Source organism: Ambystoma mexicanum, chromosome 3p (genome assembly GCF_040938575.1).
Source record: "Ambystoma mexicanum isolate Mex_15411 chromosome 3p, UKY_AmexF1_1, whole genome shotgun sequence".
Lineage (NCBI taxonomy): Eukaryota > Metazoa > Chordata > Amphibia > Caudata > Ambystomatidae > Ambystoma > Ambystoma mexicanum.
In genome coordinates, this window is record NC_090925.1 from 929308923 (window position 1) to 929328397 (window position 19475).

Genomic DNA, 19475 nt, shown 5'->3' on the forward strand with positions numbered 1-19475 from the left:
GACAACTTCTCAACTGGTGAAGGAAAGCAACAAAGCTGGCCTCCCAGCAGATCCCTGCCATCCCAACATATAGAAGAACATCCTCATCAAAGGAGCACCTTCACAATAGTCCTGCAAGCTCAGAAACCCCCTGCAGAAGTTTCAAATTCACCTACATTAAACCCCTTCTCAAAGATGCCACAACAAGCACTGACAATACCAATTACCGGTCAATATCAAACATCCCTTACCGAGCCACGCTCCTAGATACTTGCATGTATTGAGATATCCCAACACACGGTGGAACCAACCATCCACTGGACCCAGATGCATGTTGTTTCCTGTCCTATGAAAGGGACTGAATCTGCACTACTCCATCTGGGATGACCAAGTTCTGATTCAAACACTACCAGCTTTTGAAAGTCAACTACACACCCTTCGTCAAAAGAATAGACGAAAGAGGGATAAAACATCACGCTACAATGGATTAAATCCTTCTGACACAGAACGGAAACCACATTGCTTACCCCTTTCATCTCAACCTCGTGTATACTTGCATGTCTGGTTCCACAAGGCTCATCCCTCTCGCCACTACTCTTCAACATCAAGGGTCATGAAACTCATCAAACGACACAGGCTTACATGCTAAAACGATGCAAATGACAATCAAATTTACAAAATCACCATCTCCAAGCACATACACCCATACCCTTGTCAATTGCCTGTCATAAATCAATGCATGGATGGGTGGCAATCTTAAACTCAACCCAGATATAACTGAAATCATGATCACGCTTCAGTCCAACTGCCCATACCATGGCATAGGAACCGTACCAGAAGCATCCAAAGTGGTTACAAATCTTTGAATCCTGATGGGGAAAATGAACTTACACTGGAACCTCAAGTTAACACAGTAGTAAAGAAATGCATCTTCCGCCTATGATCTATCACATAGATATTACCCTGTCACACATTTTTCCACACACAACACACTGCATTATCTAATTTGTCATGTTATACTATACAATAGGCTGTAACTACGGCCTTTAATGACTATGCCCCACTCCACCACACAAATTGAAGGGTAGCCCCCCTGCCCTGTTTGTTTTATATGGAGACCAGCACCGTGTAACCGGGCCACCTGCCGATCATAGACGATTCGCAATTTAGGCTCAGCCTCCCTTGGCTCACTTTATGACGAAACATACTGCAAGGGATGCCCTGAACACACTACTCAAGGACTCTACTTAGCCCTCTACTCAAATTGCACTGTTAGTATATGCTCTACCTTGTTAAGCCTTGTACTCAATTGCATTGTCAGGTGTAGACTTCTCTTCAACTATACAGGGCTCTCGAATCTACGGTACCTATATCTCACACCACTAGCATGGACACAGGCCGCAGGCACGGCCAAGCATCCATGCACGACAGAATACGCCTACGGCTAAGCACATTCGGCCTAGTGCACACATAGCCGTCCAGACTGAAACATGTGACGTACCTCAACACCTCTACCCCTAGCATGCGGCAACCACCACCCAAAAGTAAATTGGTATAGCTGACCCACATAAACTCAAAACAATAGCAACCTATCTCTAACCCTCAACAGCACCCACCCATGTGTCTGACCTCTCTCGGGATGCTTAGTCGAGCCTTGCCAGCCACCCAAGTCCTAGAACGGCAACATGCACACACGCACCTCGTAAACTAACCCCTAGACCTCCAACGACATAGACTACGGTCACCAAGGGTGTTAAACCAAGGAAAAAGTGCATTGAGGCCACACAAGTGGGGAAAAAGCGCTATACAAATAACAAATACAATACAATGTTAAGAATAGACTATGCTAACCGCTTCTACCTTGCCATGGCGGACTATTGCACCAAAAGAACTACAACCAATCCAGAACACAGCAGCAAGACTCCATCAAAGACTTAACAAGAGAAAATACATCATGCACTAGGATCACTACGCTGGCAACGGTCAAAAGTAAAAGACCAGGTAGGGAAGGAGACTGGGTTACACACGTGAGGGTGAAAAGCAGAACAGCCTGATCAGGTCCCATTTATAGGGTAGCAAAGCCACAGGCAAAGACATAGAGAAGGGACTAGGTGGGTTTTAATCACTGGTGTCACCTTAGGGAAGCCATTGGCACTAGGACGGATTAAATGAGTGACCTTGAAGCTGGCGTCTTGCAACTGAGAATGCCTTAACTGGGGCAACTTGCAGAAGAAAGAATAGTCTTCACCAAAGTCGCATATGCCGAGACATCAGAGCTACGTCTACGCATATCACCCTGATCAGGTAAGGGATGATGGACAGGTAACACTAACTCTTTCACACTCTTTTTGGCACCCGGACATTATTCTGTGCCACTATCCCTGACAACAACGTAGACCGTAATGTCATGTGGGTCCAGCTGAGTAGGTACTGCGGTTGTACAGTGTGTTTGAATTGTGCACGACAAGCTCCATTAAACAGAAAATGCTCATTGAACCTATGAAACATAATTCAAGAACACTGATTGCCCTACTCTTAGAAACAGCCCCACTTAGCTTAGTGTATGAATGCAAGAGCGCTGCGAGATATCTGGCTGCTCCATGCCAGACTCCTTTCACTTGCAAGCGCTGTAATAAAACCAATATTGTTACTCAATGAATTGATACTCCGGTGTTTGACTTTGGAAGGACTATAGGGCTGAGTTGACCTGCCGTGAGATTCAAACTTGCAAGATGCCGGCTACCCCTATGTCAAAGGCTTTCCCTGTGAGCTATCTGACCCGAAAGTTGCATATGGGTATCAAACACATCTTTCTTTAGCCTGCCTTCCTTCAGGACCCTGCACAACTTAAAGGACAATTCACATGTAATTCGCACCCTAAATCCTTTGTTTCCTAGACTTTCCACTACCTATTGTTGCATTGCTTAATTCCAAAACCTTGCCAAACACACAGATGATCATTGGGCATGCTCACGAGGAGGAGGGAGATCTCCTTTTGCTCTCTACGCAGAGCCATGCCTTGCAGCAGAGACTGCCGTCGAGTATGCTGGTCAGTGGTTGAGTGGTTGCAGTACGGTTGTATAAGCTACTCTATTTTACATTCTTTTACTCGCATGATCAACCTCGGGTAAAGTAATAAGTTGAAGGTTCCCTTTCAATAAATATGCATTTAATGTGTCTGACTTAATGACCAGAATAATGGCTAAACCTACATCTGGGGGATTATTTGAAAGAGAGCAGAACATAGTTAATGTGCTGGAAAATGGTGGTGTTCCACACGCTTCTAGCATAGGTGATGTTGGGGGGGTGTTGAAGCCTCTGGTGTATTTTGTTCCTCCAGATTTTTGCAAAACAAAGGTAGTTGATAGCTGGAAGGTGTTTTTAGTAATTTGATACGTTTGGCATTGATCTGGGCAACCCTTCATAACATCGTATTTCAGCCTGCATGCCATTACAGAAGGGGAAAGACCATATGCAAATCGAGCTTGGTCCCAGGAGGATAGCTCAGGGGCAACATGCTCGCCTTGGAAGCAAGACGACACGGAACAACACAGGTTTGATCCCCGGGAGCGTGCTTGGAAACCTCTGGGTATTAAGCGCGTTATAAATAACCTATCATATCAAAGGGGCAGTCCACACTGAACTGCTCAGTCAATTCTCTTCTGCACAAGACCACAAGCAACCCCAGACATGTTTCAGGCTTAGTCAACGAGATGTGTGGCTCAGGTCTCTAGGCATGGCATGCATCGGATCCACATCAGTGGCCAGTGCATAGCCAGTGGTTATGATTTTCTATTTGTATGGCGCCTATACACAAGTGTTTCCAGGTGCCACAAGGGGGGGAAAAAGGGAGGGGTGGGTGGGGGTACATAGACAAAACCGTCACGGTCGTACTGGGCCTTGTGACATTCTTACTGTGCAAGTACAGAGGCACTGCAGTGCAGGGGGGGGTGGGAGTAAGAGTAGGGGGAAGGATTGAGAAGGGGGTTGAAGTGCAGGAGTGCGGGGATCAGAGGGCTGGGCAAGTGCAGCAGGGAGCCACATAGGGCAAGTGCAGGAGGATAAGTGAGAGGGAAAACGAAGCGCAGTGCGCATGGTGGACCAGATTTAGACTAGTCCAGGAAAGGGTGCCGTTGGGCAAGTGCTGGTTGGGGGTGCTGGGGGAGACTGGTCAAGGGATGGCCTGGCCCCCGAATACTCATAAGGGACCAGGCAACAGTCTCTGTGGCAGAGGGACATTAGCAAGGTACAGGGGAGGGAAGGAGGACAAAAGGAAAGTCTTGGGAAGTTTCTGGGACTTAAGAAGATCCGGCTCAAGTGTGAAGTGGGCAGGGAGGCCATTCCAGAAGGAGGCTCCTGCCGAGGAGAGGGCTCTACCTGCCCCACTCTGCTTGGAGAAACATCTGATCTGCAGAGAGTTGGAGCTAGAGGACCGAAGGACTCTACCATGGAGGTATTTAGGGAGAGAAAGCTGGATGTAGATAGCTCTCAAGCCCTAGGTAGCCCTGTGCATATATTTAAAATGTGTAAAGCACAAATGTCTAGGCGCTAACAGAAGTGAGTGGGGCAGGCTCTGAGTACTAGATGTCAACAGATTAGCAAGAGGGAAGGAAACAGTTGAACAAATGTGTTTTCAAGACTCTCATTAAAAAAGAAGAGTTCTTAGGTCAACGGGAAGGGCATTCCACAAACTGGGTGCCAACACAGAAAAAGAGCGCCCACCTGAACGTTTTTGACAGAATTTGGGGCTCATGAGGAGCTGATGAGAATTGGAGCGCACATTTCTTGCTGGCCAATATTTTTGCAGTTTATTGTTCAAAAAATGTGGGCCTACATTATAGAAGGCTCGATGGACAACCCATAAAATAAAACTATGTGCGGGCAAACATTGTATCAAAAGGCAGAGGAGGAGTAAAAAAACAGATGCCTGTAGTGCCAGACGAGCCACAGCGTTCTGCAAAACTTGCATCCGCTGGATCTGGTACTTGGGTTGACCCAGATAGATGCCATTACAATAGTCTAATGAACTCATTACAGTGGATGCCAACAGGGTTATCCGATTTGCAGCGGGGAGCAGGGGAGACATTTTCGTAGAGCCTTTAGTCTCCCAAGCCCAGCACTGCAGATGGCAGAAATCTGGGCTTCTCGGGACCCATTGGAGAGAGGTTTGACTCCAAGACTCTTTACAGAGGCACGGTGGGGGGCATGGGCCAAGGAAGTCCGACCAGTAATGAGGTCCAGATATGGTCTCTATCCTGAGGGCCCACCACCAGCACCTCTGTCTGACTGCCATTTAATTGCAGCCAATTGGCTGCCATCCAGATTCCCACTTTCTTGGTAAAGTCTCGTAGCCTTTCAGGGGGAGCAGTCTGCGGGGAGTCGAGACGGAATATAAGCTGCGTTTCATCTGCACAGGAGTAAAAAAGAACTCCATATGCAGTGATAAGGTCAGCCAAATGCCATACATACAGATTGAAAAGGAGGGGAGAAAGTCGATCCCCGAGGGACTCCACAAAGTGGCTCTACCCGAAAAGAAAAACCGCCCTGAAAAAAGGGCCGTCAGAAAAGAGCAAAACCAGGCAAGAGTGGGTTCCGAAATGCCAACCTGCTCAAGCCTGGTCAGGAGAATCTCATATTCCACAGTATCAAAGGCCGCAGAGAGATCAAGGAAAAGAAGGACTCCAGTCTCTCCGCGGTCATGAAGCAACGCAAGGTCATCGAGCAGGGCGATCACGGATTCCGTCCCCATCTTGGGCGGAACCAGATTGAGAAGGGTGAAGACAGTCATTTTCCTCCAAGAACAAGGAGACCTGAGGAGTAATCACTGCTTCCATCAACTTCATCATAGCAAGAAGCAAGGATATGGGCCTGTAATTTTCTGTTGCTTTACGATCCAAGTTGGCTTTCTTCAGTAAGGGGAGAACCACTGCATGTTTCAACTTGGGGGGTGAGGGGGACCACCCCCTAGAGAAAGAGTACTGAACTGCTTCAGTTACCATACCTATAACTTGGTTGGGCAGGACTTTTAAAATGTGTAAAGGAACAACATCGAGTGGAGAGGCAAATTTCAAGCTAAAAAGAGCCTTCCTAATACCCTCATCCGTAAAGGGGAGCAGTTCAAAATCATTTATCGGAGGTATGTCTAGGGGGGCCAATAGGATTCTGAATCAAAACAGCCGTCTCCTACAAATGATGATTGCCAATGGCGGTGCGGATGTCATCAATCTTATCCTGGAAAAACCTGCTGTAAAGGGTCTTGAATATGATCTTTCCAGTCACTGGAAGCCAGTGATGATCTTAGGGCTGGAGAGATTTTACGGCTGGAAAGATGAAGTCCCTGGGCTTGAGGACAAGGATAAGTCTTGCTGGATTAGTTGCAGAGGGTGAAGGGAGGAAAGCGGCAGATTGAGGAGGCTGTTGCAATAATCCATTTTAAAGGGAACCAGGGCTCTGGAGACATTGAGCTGCTTCGGGACGGTGAGGAAAGGGAGAATGCCTCTGAGGAGATGAAGCTGAAAGTTGGACTTCTTGGCGAGGTCCGTGATGTGCAGGGAGAAGGAGGGAGAGGAGTTGGAGAACCCCAAGGTTCTTGGCCTCACCACAGGGTGTGGAGTGGGGGAAAAGGAGGGTGGCCACTGAGTGGGCGGCAAAGAGGGAGCAAGTGTCCCAATGAGAAGGATCTCTGTCTGCCATCCACGTTTTTCTTTTTTTTTCCAGCTCACCAACAAATTAGTGGCATTTGGCTGAAAGGCTTGGTCTCGGGTTGCATTTTCAAATTGGTGGGCCTAGCATTTTATGTAAGGTTTATCCAGCCACCCTGTGCGCTAGGTACCATTTTAAAATGAGAGCATTTTAAGTCCGATTTTGTAGAGCTGTTATTAACATTTGTTTAGCGAGAGTAAAGTAATTCCCATGAAACTGTTTTTAGGCAAGTTAAAAAGTATAATTTTAATATATATATATTTCTGTAAGTCATACTTCTATGCACCTAGCAATACATGTAAATTGAATGCTACATCTTTACGTTAATGTTCCTCTTCAGAACCGGTATCAATATCAGAGCTCTTTTTTGTGGCACTGTTCCTAACGCACACATGATATTTTGTGGGGAGGGAGGAGGCATGCTCCTATGTCTATACAATCCCATGTTTAGTTGGGATTATTTGTAATTCCTAGTGTTTTTAAATTGGGCTATTAGGTGGCAGAGCCACCTATAAGCTGAAACTATTGTATTAGCATACAGATGGGGAGAAATGGCATATTAGGGTGGACATATTGAAGGTGGTGTTTATTTGCCCAGCCATTGACTGCCTATGGCCATTCCCATCCAGTTCCTGTGCCTGCCTGCTCAAAACACCTAATTTAATTGGTGCTGTAAACACTCTACTGGTATAATAAAAATGTCTTCAACAGGTCTGCCTTCAGCCACTCGATTTATGAGCACTCTGTCATTCACTGGGGTCTTGTTAAAAACAAGTATTGGCAAAGCCAACAGTTTTGGCTTGTGTATTCGTATTGGGCATTTGCCAGGCACTGCTATTATTTGCCCATGTACTCGCACCATTTTGCACATGGTACCGTCAATGGCCAGTTAATTTCCCTATGGCAGTGCCTGGTAAGTGCCTTTACCTTAGCACACTATTGGCCTTGCCAATGCTTGTTTTGTTTGCTTCGTTTGGCGGAGAAACAGTGGCTGGTATTCCAAGGTTAGGAGAGTTTGTGGGACTCTTTCTATGCTCCACTCACCACCATGTGGAGCGTTCATGGAAACAATCTTGTTCTATTCTTGACTTTCTCCTGCTCTCATCGCTTCTCTTTCTATGATGCAGCTCTTTGCCATCAAAATGGCCACCTTTTGTTTTGATCCCAACCTACTCTCCTCATCAGTCATCTTTTAAAACTTGTAGACTCCTCCTCTCCCCCCTCTTGATCCTAATTTGTTCCCCCCCCTTTTCCTCCACTGATCTGGCCAACAGCCTCTCCACTAAAGTTCTCCTACTGTGCTCTCACCCTCTTTCCTGGTCTTCCCACCCCCTGCCACAACCCTTCCAGCTTCGTCCTTCTCGCCCCCTTTCTGATTCCATGCACTGTTTCTTTTGCGCATCCTGCTGACTCCCTTACCTTCATCTCATACCCAAAGTCTTTCCTTGCCTCATCCCTGCCTGACCTCCCCCCTCAACTCCTCCTCCTATCTTCCCTTCAGATTTTAAACATTCATCCTATTCTGAAAAAGCCCTTTCTCGATCCTTATCTTCCCTCTAATTTTCAACCAATCTCTCTTCTCCCTTTTCTGTCTAAACTTCTGGCACATGTGGTCTGTTTTCAGGTTTCTGCATATCTAGGTCAACACTCTCTCCTTTCTCATCACTATTTCAGTTTCTAGCCTATACATTTCACAAACTGCCTTGCTCTGTCACCAACTAATCCATCGGCCGACCTGGTAAACTTTCTTCTATTGCATTTCTATTTTGCCTCTCAGCTGCCTTTGACACAGTTGACTGCCCCACTCTTCTTAATACACTCTGCTTCCTGGGGTTTTCTAACGCTGTACTTCAGTGGTTCTACTCTTAACTTTCTGACTGTGATTTCTCTGTCTCTTGTGCTGACCACACGCTCTTCTTCCCTATCGCTCCAGTTGAGCATGCCTCAAGATCTCTCGATGGATCCCTTCTCTTTTCTCTCTACACTTCTCTCTGCTTTTTTTATGCTAAATGTGGCTTTCCACTTCACCAACAACTCTCAAATACTTCAGCTTTCTCAGACTTCTCCGATATTCTCCTCTATTTGCTACCTACCAGTCTTCTTGAAATCCAAACCTGTATCAACTCTTGCTACCATAATCTAAATCCCTCCAAGATATTTTTCCAGCTCTTCTATTTCCTCTCCACCCTCCTCCCCACCCGTTTTCCTTCCCTTCTCTCGCACTGCTCACATTTTTGCTGTCGCATTTGATTCATCTTACCTTCCCCTATCATATCGCCAACAATGCATGCATCTACCATTTTTAACTGTTTAAAATTCATCAAATCTGCCATCTAATTTCTTTAACTGTAAATAAAATGTGTATCCCTGCATTTGTCTTAACTTTTCTACTGCTCCAACTTGATTTTGGGCCTCTTTGCTGTCAGATGCCACCTTTCTAGCTAAGTTCTCAGCTTGTATCCTCTTCTGTCTTCGACCCCACTAGTCTACCTCTGCTTCTCTCCTTTTGCTATCCTGGCTCTATCGAACCACACCTTCAAATGGATTGTGTCCTCTCATGTATTGCTCATCTTTGATCTACTTAGCCTGCTTGCAGCTTGGATTCTTTTTCCCCAGCAGAGGGTGCTGTGCGTCGTTGATCTTGTAGCCGTTGAGGGCCTCAGTTGTCCTCGAGTGTGATTTCAGATTCAGGTATAAAAGGCATGCAGCAAGCCCATTGTCTCAGTTCTGTTTTTCCACGCACAGCTCGAAAAGGTTCTTTGCCTCTGCGTGTTAAAAGAAACACAATTACTCATACCCTGAAAATGGCTTCAAGAGATATGCTGAGTGTTCAGCAAATATCAAATATTTTCATAACTGATCCGCATCGGGTATGTCTCTGGTGCCTGGGTGCGGGCTACATCGTCGAAGATTGTGGCTTGTGCAAGTCTGACTGGAAAAGGGGATAAAGGAGAGGAAAGGAAAATTTGCTTTGGACAAACCCTCCCAGAAATCCTCTTCGGTGACCCCCACAAAAAGATTGGCCGAAGATAAAAGTTTGAGGGAGAGGTCTCCGCACGGGGCCAAGAAGCACAGTAAATGCAGGAAACATTCAAGATCTCGACATTGCTCCTTTTCTTCTTCGAGATCTAAAAAGAGGCGTCATTGCTCCAGGTCGTTCTTGTCAGATTCCTCGCCCGATAGGAAACTGGTAAGCTTTCCCAAAAAGGGGGCTAGTGTGGAAGAAAGAGATAGGTTTGATCTGCAAATGTTACATATGTTTCATAGGTTTGATCTGCAAATGTTACATGTTTCAGAAGGAGGCGGTATCATCCCCTTCTATGTAGTTGAAAACACTCACAACCCCATCGCGCTACCGGCCAACAAGGGAGTCAAGGAAGACCATTGACCCTGCGCCCAAGAGCCCAGACAGCAGGTCGTCGAAGCCCTTGAAAGATTTGAGGGCTTCCAGCTATTTAAAGGTTTTGAAGGATTCCAAAACCTTGAAGGCACATCTCCAATCAACTTCATTGAGAGAATCAAAATAGAGTTCTATGATGCCAAAAAATCGACTGAGTCGAAACCATCAACAACTTTTTCAGAAAATTCAAAGGTTTACAAGCCTCTGGAAAGAAGACTTTTTTAAATCCATCGCCTCTATGTGGCAGATGTGGAGGAGGAAACTTCAAATTATGGGTTTGAACTGCAGTTTGGTACTCCTGGTGTTCCAAAGGAATTGATTTCCCAAAAATCCCAGATGAAAAATCTGGTAGACTACTTAAAGGATGCCAGTGGTCTGGATACTCCTCCAGGAGTTGAATTTAGTACCCCAGACAGCTAAATGCATGCTGATTCTTCATATAGGTCAGTAGTGGCAAAGGTGATAGATTATCTGGGCTGTGGTACTTCGACTGTGGAGTATGAAAAGGATGATCTTGCAGATATTTTGGATAAGGGGCCACCTAAGCACACATTCCTCCCTTTTTATACTGCTGTCAAGAACAAAGTCTTTGAAAACTGGGTAAGACCAGACAGCACTCCTGCAGTCCACAAGAAGTTTTCAAATAAATATAGACCTTCATTGGACCCTGATTTTCTTTCTAAACAGCTGAGTCCACAGAGCCTTATTGTACAAGCAACTAGAGCTGCCTCTAAAGGAATGGCCTATCCCATTGTTACTCATGATAGCAAAGACAAAAGGCTAGATGCAATTGGGAATAAAGTCTTCTCTGCAGGAAGTATGGGACTGAAGGCAGCCAATACAACCTGTGTATTGCAAAGATTTCCTACACTGTGGGAGGTAATTGCTATGGCATCTGAACAATTCCCAGAGATTGAAGAAAGGGATGGTTACATAAGACTGGTTCAAGATGGGAAAGATGCTATTAGTTAATATTACCAGTCAAATTTGGACACCACAGACTGCATTAGCGGATCTATGGCTGCAGGAACTGTACTCTGGCAATTCGCTTGGCTGTGGAAATCGGGATTTGCTCCTGCTGTACAAGCCACGCTGTTGGATACGCCTTTTGAAGGGTCGGATTTGTTTGGATCCAAGGCAGATGAAAGCCTTGAGAAGTTGCAAACATCTAAGGCTGCAGAGAAAATCTTGTGAGTGTGGCAATTGGACGGCCTCAACACGGTCAGACAACTCAGTTTTCCAACCAAGGATGGAAAAACCATTATTTTCGCTTCTATTCCTGTCTGGGAAGAACAAGAGGACAGTATTCACAGCATGGACCGAGAAGACGACCTCAGGACGGTCGAGGAAGTGGCCGAAGAGGTGCTGCCACAACAGCTGCTTCCTTGCCTTCTGCACCAACCATTATCCCAAAACCTCTTTGAAGACTTAAATCATATGACTACAGTAGAAGGCAGATTAACCCAGAATCTGAAGCAATGGCGAAGTATTACGACAGATGCTTGCGCTCGCCAAACTATCGCCCATGGTTCCTGCCTTCCCTTTTGAACGAAACCTCCAAACTGTCTCCCGCAGGGCCAGTCTTTGAAAGTACCAGATCTGCTCCTCCTACAGGAAGTTCAGAACTGTTGGAGAAAGGTGAAATCGAACAAGTACCTGTAGCGGAAAGGAACCAAGGCTGGTACTCTCCTTATTTTCTGATCCCAAAGGAGCACGGAGGGGTGTGACCCAACTTGGACTTGAGATGCTTGAACAAGTTCCTCAGGAACGACAAGTTCAAGAGGGTCACTCTTTCGCACATCTTCCAGGCCCTTCAGCTCCTGGATTGGATGGTGTCTTTGGATCTTCAAGACGCTTATTTTCATGTGCCAATTAGTCTCAGGCACAGGAAATACCTGAGATTCGCCATTGCCAATTCTCATTATCAGTCTTGAGTACTGCCATTCGGGCTAACCTCCACCTGAGGCTCTTCACCAAGTTGATGGAGGTGGTGGCAGTGAATCTATGGAGAGGAGGGATTCACATCTACCCCATATCTGGACAGTTGGCTGATCAGAGCCCGTTCCCCTGAACAAGCTTGAACATCTGGACAGCACCGGTCACTCTCCATAGACTGGGCTTCTCCCTCAACGTCAAGAAGTCCCACATGACCCCTTCCCAGAAGCCGCAATTGATGGGAGCGATCTGAAGTAAGGGCTATCCATATTTCACAGATGGTAAGCACATTTCAAAGTGCCCCAAGTCTTCCAGCCTTCGAATTTTCTGAGGTTGCTTGTCCTCATGGCATCCTGCATTTTTCTGGTGCCAGAGGCTTGACTGAGAATGAAGTCTCTTCAGTGGGCTCGCAGTACTCGGTGGTCACAATTCTCCGATAGAATGACAGATCTGGTACAGTTCCCGGAATCTCAAACTGGTTTTAAACTTTCTGATGGGTTCCCCTTTTGAACCATTATATTCTTGTCCGCTTAAGATGTCATTAAAAACTGTATTCTTAACGGCCATTACCTATGCTCCACCATGAGGGTTCGTCCTTTTCCTCCCTAAAATTGTTTCAGATTTTAATTTAATACAGAATTATTTTACCAGCTTTCTACCCTCCTAAGGAGGAGGAGGTTACGTAGACTTGACCCTAGAAGAGCCTTAAGTTTCTATATTAACAGGGTCTCTAAGATGAGAATGGACGACCAGCTTTTTGTTGGTTATACGTGCCACAGAATGGGACAAGCGGTTACACAACAACCGCTGTCTTAGTGGATCATGCTATGTATTTCCAAATGTTACAACTTGGCTGGGAAAGAGATTCCGGAGGGTCTAAGGGCTCACTCAACTAAGGGTGTAGCTGCTTCTTCAGCCCTCCAGAGAGGGGTACCACTACAAGACATTTGCAATGCTACCACTTGGTCTTCCGTGCACACATTTGCAAAGCACTACTGTTTACATTTCCAAAAGTGGATTCCTGGCCCAAAAGGCAAAGTGGTGTTACACCGCATGAATCAAAATTAAACTCTTCTTTCCCACCTCTTACAAAGCACTTCTATGGGAAAATATCAAAAATGAAGAAAACGTGGGAGGACACAATTCATTCGAAGAACAAATGACTTATCAATGGTAATCTTGTTTCGATTGGATGTTCCTCCCACGTATTCCTCATCGCCCCTCCCATCCATCCCCTCTGCCAAGACGTTTTTGTGATTTTACACTTTCCTCTATATTAACCCTGAAATACCTCTCATCTTTGAGACTGTTGTTCTGGCAAGAGGAAAACATGAACTGAGGCAATGGGCGCGGTGCTTGCCTTTTATATCTGCGCACAACGTCGCACTCGTGGACGACGGAGACCCTTGAAAAAAGGTTTCCGAGCTGCAAGCAGGATATCGAATTTTATCAAAGATGATAATCGAAAGAACATTAACAGGGGAAAGTAATTTGTTCATCTTTTATTTCCATGGTCTTTAAATGTCTTCATCCAAAGCAGCCCTGCACTCAATCCTGCTTTTGTTCTTTTGCTCATGGAAACACTCTTCCTCTTTCTTTTCGCCGTTCTATTTCACTACATTGTTTTGTTCTCTACTAAATTCATTATTGCTTTCCTCTTCCATTTAATGTAATCTCATTGTTCAAGTTAGCCTTTCATTTTATTGTACTGGTTTTATCATTGTGTATATATAGCACTTTGGTTGAAAGTGGTCTATAAAGATGAATACAAATGCCGCGTATTGGTAGCGCTGCGGCTACCGCACTGCCTTCATCCCTGCTCCATTGCCCTGTATATCTACATACACTGGGGTGGATGTGTACTTTGTTATTTTCTCTCCATGAAAGGTGTTACTGTATTTGTCATTTATATTGCGCCATTTCCTCATTTGTATGGCCTCAATGTGCTTTGCTGTTAGAACGCCCTTGATGACTGCAGTCCATGTGTGCGAGGTTCTAGGAGTTAAAGATGCATGTGTGCATTTTGCCAGGCTAGGACTTGGGTGGGCTGGCTATGCTTCCGCAAGCAGCCCGGAGGTCTGGCACGTAGGTGGGTGTTGGTGGTTTAGGTTAGAGTGCTAGTGCCGGAGATTCAAAGTGTGCCCAGCTAGACTGAAATTGTTCATAAACTGTCACTGTATACTAATGGCAGAGGTGTTGAGGTACATCAGGGGTTTCACTGTGGATGGCTATGTGAGCTGCTAGACCGGAAAAGCACACCCATACGTGCATTCTGTGGTGCATGGATGGGTGGCCGTGCTTGCGCCCGTGTCCACAGAAGTGGTGCAAGGTATACATACTGTAAACTTGGAGTCTGCTTCGATGTTGTTTTGCTTGGTCCAATGCAATTGGCAGGTCTCGCCAGTTGTGGTGTCCCTAGATCTACGGTCTGAGCAGTAGAAGAGGCTTCCAGGGGATGTGGGGCTTGATGTACGATTGTCTCAGTGAGGGGCTGGGGAGGTGGAGGACGAGAATTTGTCACGGTTGTCTGCTGCAAACGCTGCCGGCATCCATGGGGAGGATATTGGTGGATAGTTGTGTTGTTGTGTTCGGATCAGTGTTTGTGTGTGTATCGATAGTTCAGGGCGCAAGAGGGTTTCAAGAGGAGGAAGGGAAAAGACAGGTTTTGAGGACCTTTCTGAATGCCAAGTGATTGTCAATGTTGCGGATGTGCATAGGTAGAGAGTTCCAGATGATCGGCGCTTGGACGAAGGAGGATCCGGCCAGTCTGGTAGAGATGTAGTGTGGGACAATTAGGAAAGATTCTGTCAGATCGGAGTGTCCTTGATATGATATGGCATTTATAACACGCCTGTACACAAGTGTTTTAAGGTGTGACAAGGCAAGGGAGGGGGACAGAGGGAGGACAGAGACAACGATCTTACTACGCCAAGTGACATTTAGATTGTGCAAGGGTGGCAGCGAGGGACTTTGTCTTGGATGAATTCCGGGCCAGTGTTGTGGATGGCCCAGTGAGTGATATACATGGCTTTAAAGGTAGTGCTTCGACCAATAGGGAGCCAATAGTGGACTCTTAGTGTAGGACTGATGTGTTCTGTGGGAGGTAGGTTAATGAGCAGGCGGGCTGCAGCGTTTTGGATTCTTTGCAGTTTCCTTAACTGAAATGCTGGTGCGCCTAGGTAAAGGCAGTTTGCATAGTCTAAGCGGGAGGGATGATGGAGATGAGAGACGCAGTTAGCATAGGTGAGGTATGGGAAGATACACCTGTGGGGTGCGTAGATGAATGGAGTTGATGTTTCGGGAGAGGGATAAATCCATGTCCAGTGTGCATCTAAGGTTTTTCACACAAGTGGAAGGTTGCCGGTGCAGGGGTCTAAGGATTAAGACCAGGGTATAGGTTGTGGAAGTATTGCTGATGACAGGTTTGGATGGTTGGAGTCCGGCGATTTTGTGATTTTAAGGATGATCTGGGTGTTATCTGCATAGTTGTAACAGGTGAGATTGTGGGAGTGGATGAGAGCAGGGAGTGGTTTCAGATAGATGTTGAAGAGGGGGGGCGATTGAGATGCTCTTTGTCGCACCCCTTTTGGTAATCAAATGAGGTAGAGGTCAAAGGGTGTGAAATGACCAAGCTGCTTGCATGTTGCGTGGTCCTTGAGTTTGGCCTTGAACCGGGTTTTGGAGATGGGGAGGAGTGGGTCGGGTGTAGGTTTTTTGAGGGATTTGATGTAGGAATTTAAGGCTTCCAGGGAAGGTTCCCAATGTTAGGGAGTGGTTGAGGATTGAGCGTACGATACTGCCTGCATAGGTTGAGGCTAGGATGTTTTTGAGGAGAGTGGTGGCAAGGGTCCTCGGGGTTGGATGGGGGGGGCTGATGGGTGCATTTGTGCTAGGGGTGACAGGAACTCCTGGTGTGAGATTGGGGAGAAGGAAGTGAAGGTTTGTGTCAGGAGGGGGTTTTGATGTGAGTCGGGTTATGGATGGGTAAGGGGCAGGGGCATTCTTTCTAATTTAGAGATGATGGTGGAGTGTCTGTCGATGGCAACGTTGTGGAAGTGTTCTGAAAGGTTTTGCATATGGATTGGGTGGAGGGGGTTAGAGCGGCCTGGAGAATTGAATTTCCAAAATGATTCTATGCAGTTCCTTGCTCGGGTTGTGAGAGAATGCTTTCTTGGTTTTTGTTTTCCAGTCTATATGCTCTTGTCTTGCTAGGGTGGTTTTGTTATGAGCGGTTGGATCTCAAGATCCGTTCTAGATGCTGCTTGAGGGTTTTTAGTGATTTGAGGTTGTCGGTGTACCACCTCTGGGTGTGGGTCTTGGTCTCTGAGAGGGCTGTTTAGTTGGGGGAGGGTTGCGAGGGCGCTTGAGAGCCAGAGGTCGAATGAGTTTAATGGGGTGGGCAGTGGCCTTCCTGGTGGGATAGTGCTGGGAGTGAGGCGAGTAGGGTGTTGGCTAGATCTGGGTTGATGGCAACTTTGTTCCATAGTGGAGTGAGAGGTGTTCGGGTCGGTGGTGGTCTACCGTGGCCATGGACAACGTGGGCTGTGGTTGAGAGGTACAGAGAAAATTGCTGAGTGATCAGTCCATGTTAGGGGGTGTGGAGGCAGTGTGGATATGATTATTGTGGTGCTGACGACCACATCGAGGGGGGTGTGTGGAGATGCGTTGTCAGGTTGAAGGCTTCTAGGTTGTCTGTGAAAGATCAGGTCATAGGGTTTGAAGGGGAGTCAAACCAGACGTTGAAATCATCTAGGATGGTAAATGTTGGATGTAGGATGAAGTAAGTTGTCAGAGCGTTGCAGTGTGTCTCTGCAAAGTTTTTGTTGTAGTCAGGGGGGGGGGGTCTGTAGATGTGTAGGAAGCAATGCGAGGTGGAAGGTGAAAGTTGAGTTTTACCAGAAGGGTTTCATAGTCTGTGGTGTCCTTAATAAGAAGTAGAAATTGGTGTTTGTGCAGTATTGCAAGTTCCCCACACCTTTATCTGTTCCGAACAATAAGGTAGTAGCCGGGTAGGAAGATCTTGTGCGCAATGGGCTCATAATCGTTTGCAAGCCAGGTCTCTGTGAGGAAAAGGACGTCTGGGTTTTCTTTAAGGTCAACAATGTGGTATTTGTTTTTAGAGACTAACCTGCCGTTAATGAGGATGCAAGAGATTTGGTGGGGTTTGTTTGCAAGTGCTGGATGGGTCAGGTGGGGATTGTAGTATAGGGAGTGGGGGAGGGGGGAGGTGGCCGGGGGCTGAGGGAGTGTGTTGCCAGGTGAGGACATTGGGGGATGGGGGTTGGTCAAGATGCTAGGGAAAGGGGTGGACAGCGGAGGGCAAGGAGGGAGGGAGGGCGTTGGTGGGGGGGGTCGGAAGAACAAGGGAGGAAGGGAATAGGGCTAGGACCGGGGTGGTTGCCCACAGGGAGGCATGAGCCCTATGAGGTGGCAGGGTTCGGGATCTGGGTTGGAGCACAGGTGATGCTAATTGGGGCCTGAGTTGGCCTAGTTTTGAGCCTTTCCTTGACGTTCGGCTGCTGCATGGGGTGTGGGTGAGTGTGGGAGGGGGGTCTGTGGAGGTTGGGGGGTTTGACCAGGGCTGCTCTAAGAGATCGGAAGCGTGAGTTTGGGGCGGGGTTGCTATGCTGTTTGGGAGAGGTGCATGGAGAGGGCGCAGGTGAATAGCTAGCCAGGGGGAGGTTGGCTTACTTGGGTCTCTGGGTGATGCAGTATGCCCTGGGGCCAATGTTTTCAACTCGCACTCTCCATCGTGCCTCTCTTGGTGGAGAGAATACATCTCCAAACAATGTTAAAGAAGTTCTATTGTCCACCTTTCATCTGGGTCCATGGATTGCAGTATTGTATTTTTATTATTTAATGCTGAAATATCAGATTTCAGCTTGGAATGAAGTGTGTAATTTCTGTATTTGATGTCTTCTAAATTCGGTGTGCTTTTATGGTTTCAACCGAAATTAAGTGTTGATGATGATTTAAAATAAAAAATATATATTTATATATCTTTCATCCTTTTCATGCTATAGCTTAGTATGCTAACAGAACTGCTTACCCGAAGTAAAAAGTGCAAGTTCCATACGAATTTAATAATAAAACAAATATTATTCGACATGATTTGGTAAATACTTTGCTTTCATCCTTCTAACTTTCTTCTCACTAATACAGGTTATGTATACTCGGTCCTTCTTTATGCGCAAGCTGAGAAATGTCCTTGAAGCCTTTTTTTAAAAACATTTTTTTAAAGTGTTCTTTTAGTAGTGAAGTCCAGTTTCTGGTCAGATGTTGGTGTTTGTTTTGATGTGCCTTATTTATTTTGTTACAGGAAAGGACGATGCACGTATGCAACTGGACAGCGTCCTTCAGGATGTTACTGATAAATATGTGGTTTTGGAGGAAACTGAAAAAAAGGCTGTGCACCGAGCCCTGATTGAAGAGCGAGGACGGTTTTGCATATTTGTTTCCCTCTTAAGGCCAGTGTTGGTAAGTTCCTGGGGCTTTGTTCCCTGGGCCCAAGAGTGGTTTGTGGTTTTTGCTGTTTTGTGCAGTGTCATCTTTTGGCTCACTTGTTGCCACTACCCAGCTCCAGTTCTGTAGCTGACTTTCATTGGGAGGGGTTTCCTCTTTACAGTTCTGCAACCACACTGTGGGCGTGTAGGAGATTGTATATTGAGATGTTGAAAGTGTTTTAAGTACGGTAAAGCTGCTATGGAAACGGCTGTGTAGGGCTGCTGAATGCAGTCTTAGCCTACCTCAGGTAAACCTATCAATAAAGATGAACCTAGTAAATCAGATGGATATATGTTAATTGTCTAACTTGAGAGAGACATCCACAAATTATTTGTTCAGTGCCATGTTCTGTAACAAATTCCTCTAAATGAAAGTGGATGCCATGAGGAAAATTGACCTCTCGAGATATTTGGCATAATTGTGTATCAATTCTCTATATGCAATAACTAGACAAGAAATATTGTACCCCCTTGGGCACATATAGAGGAAAAACGAGCCGCATTCATGAACAATGATGGTCTGTAATTGTGATGGGTGATTTTGCCCTGCATGTCAGGCACACAGACCCCGGTGCTTCTAGGCTTACGTCAGTTTGACTAGACCTTAAATGCACTCTGTGGAGGTGCCTGAAATTTCAGATGCTCCAGACTATCATTAACAGGTGTATCCAGTCCTGAAAATTGGGTTTGACCCGCCCACGCCCCGATTTGTGTGGGGACTGGGGGAGGACAGCACTCGCAAATGATGTGGGTGGCGCTGATGGGGGTAGCAATGCCTTGTTCATTGCAGCCGAGTCTTGGTGATTTTCAGAACATCAAAGAGCATTTCTGGAACATAAGCAGGACCACCTTTTTATTTTGGAAATATGCTTGTATTAGCAGTTCAAGCATGAACGCCTTCTGATCCTCTAACGCACACTACGCTTTCTGCTAATTTATTTTGTAACAGCTCACCC

General features: G+C 46.2%; 1 protein-coding gene across 5 annotated transcripts in view; it reads left to right on the top strand.

Annotated features, from left to right (window-relative positions):
• Positions 1 to 19475, top strand: part of LOC138581130 (protein MTSS 1-like) — an 885917-nt gene that overhangs the window by 631999 nt on the left and 234443 nt on the right. For all 5 annotated transcript variants that reach the window (XM_069652219.1, XM_069652221.1, XM_069652222.1 and 2 more), the window contains exon 7: positions 18336 to 18493. In XM_069652219.1, the coding sequence (XP_069508320.1) occupies positions 18336 to 18493 (158 nt within the window). The remainder of the gene's footprint in view (positions 1 to 18335; positions 18494 to 19475) is intronic.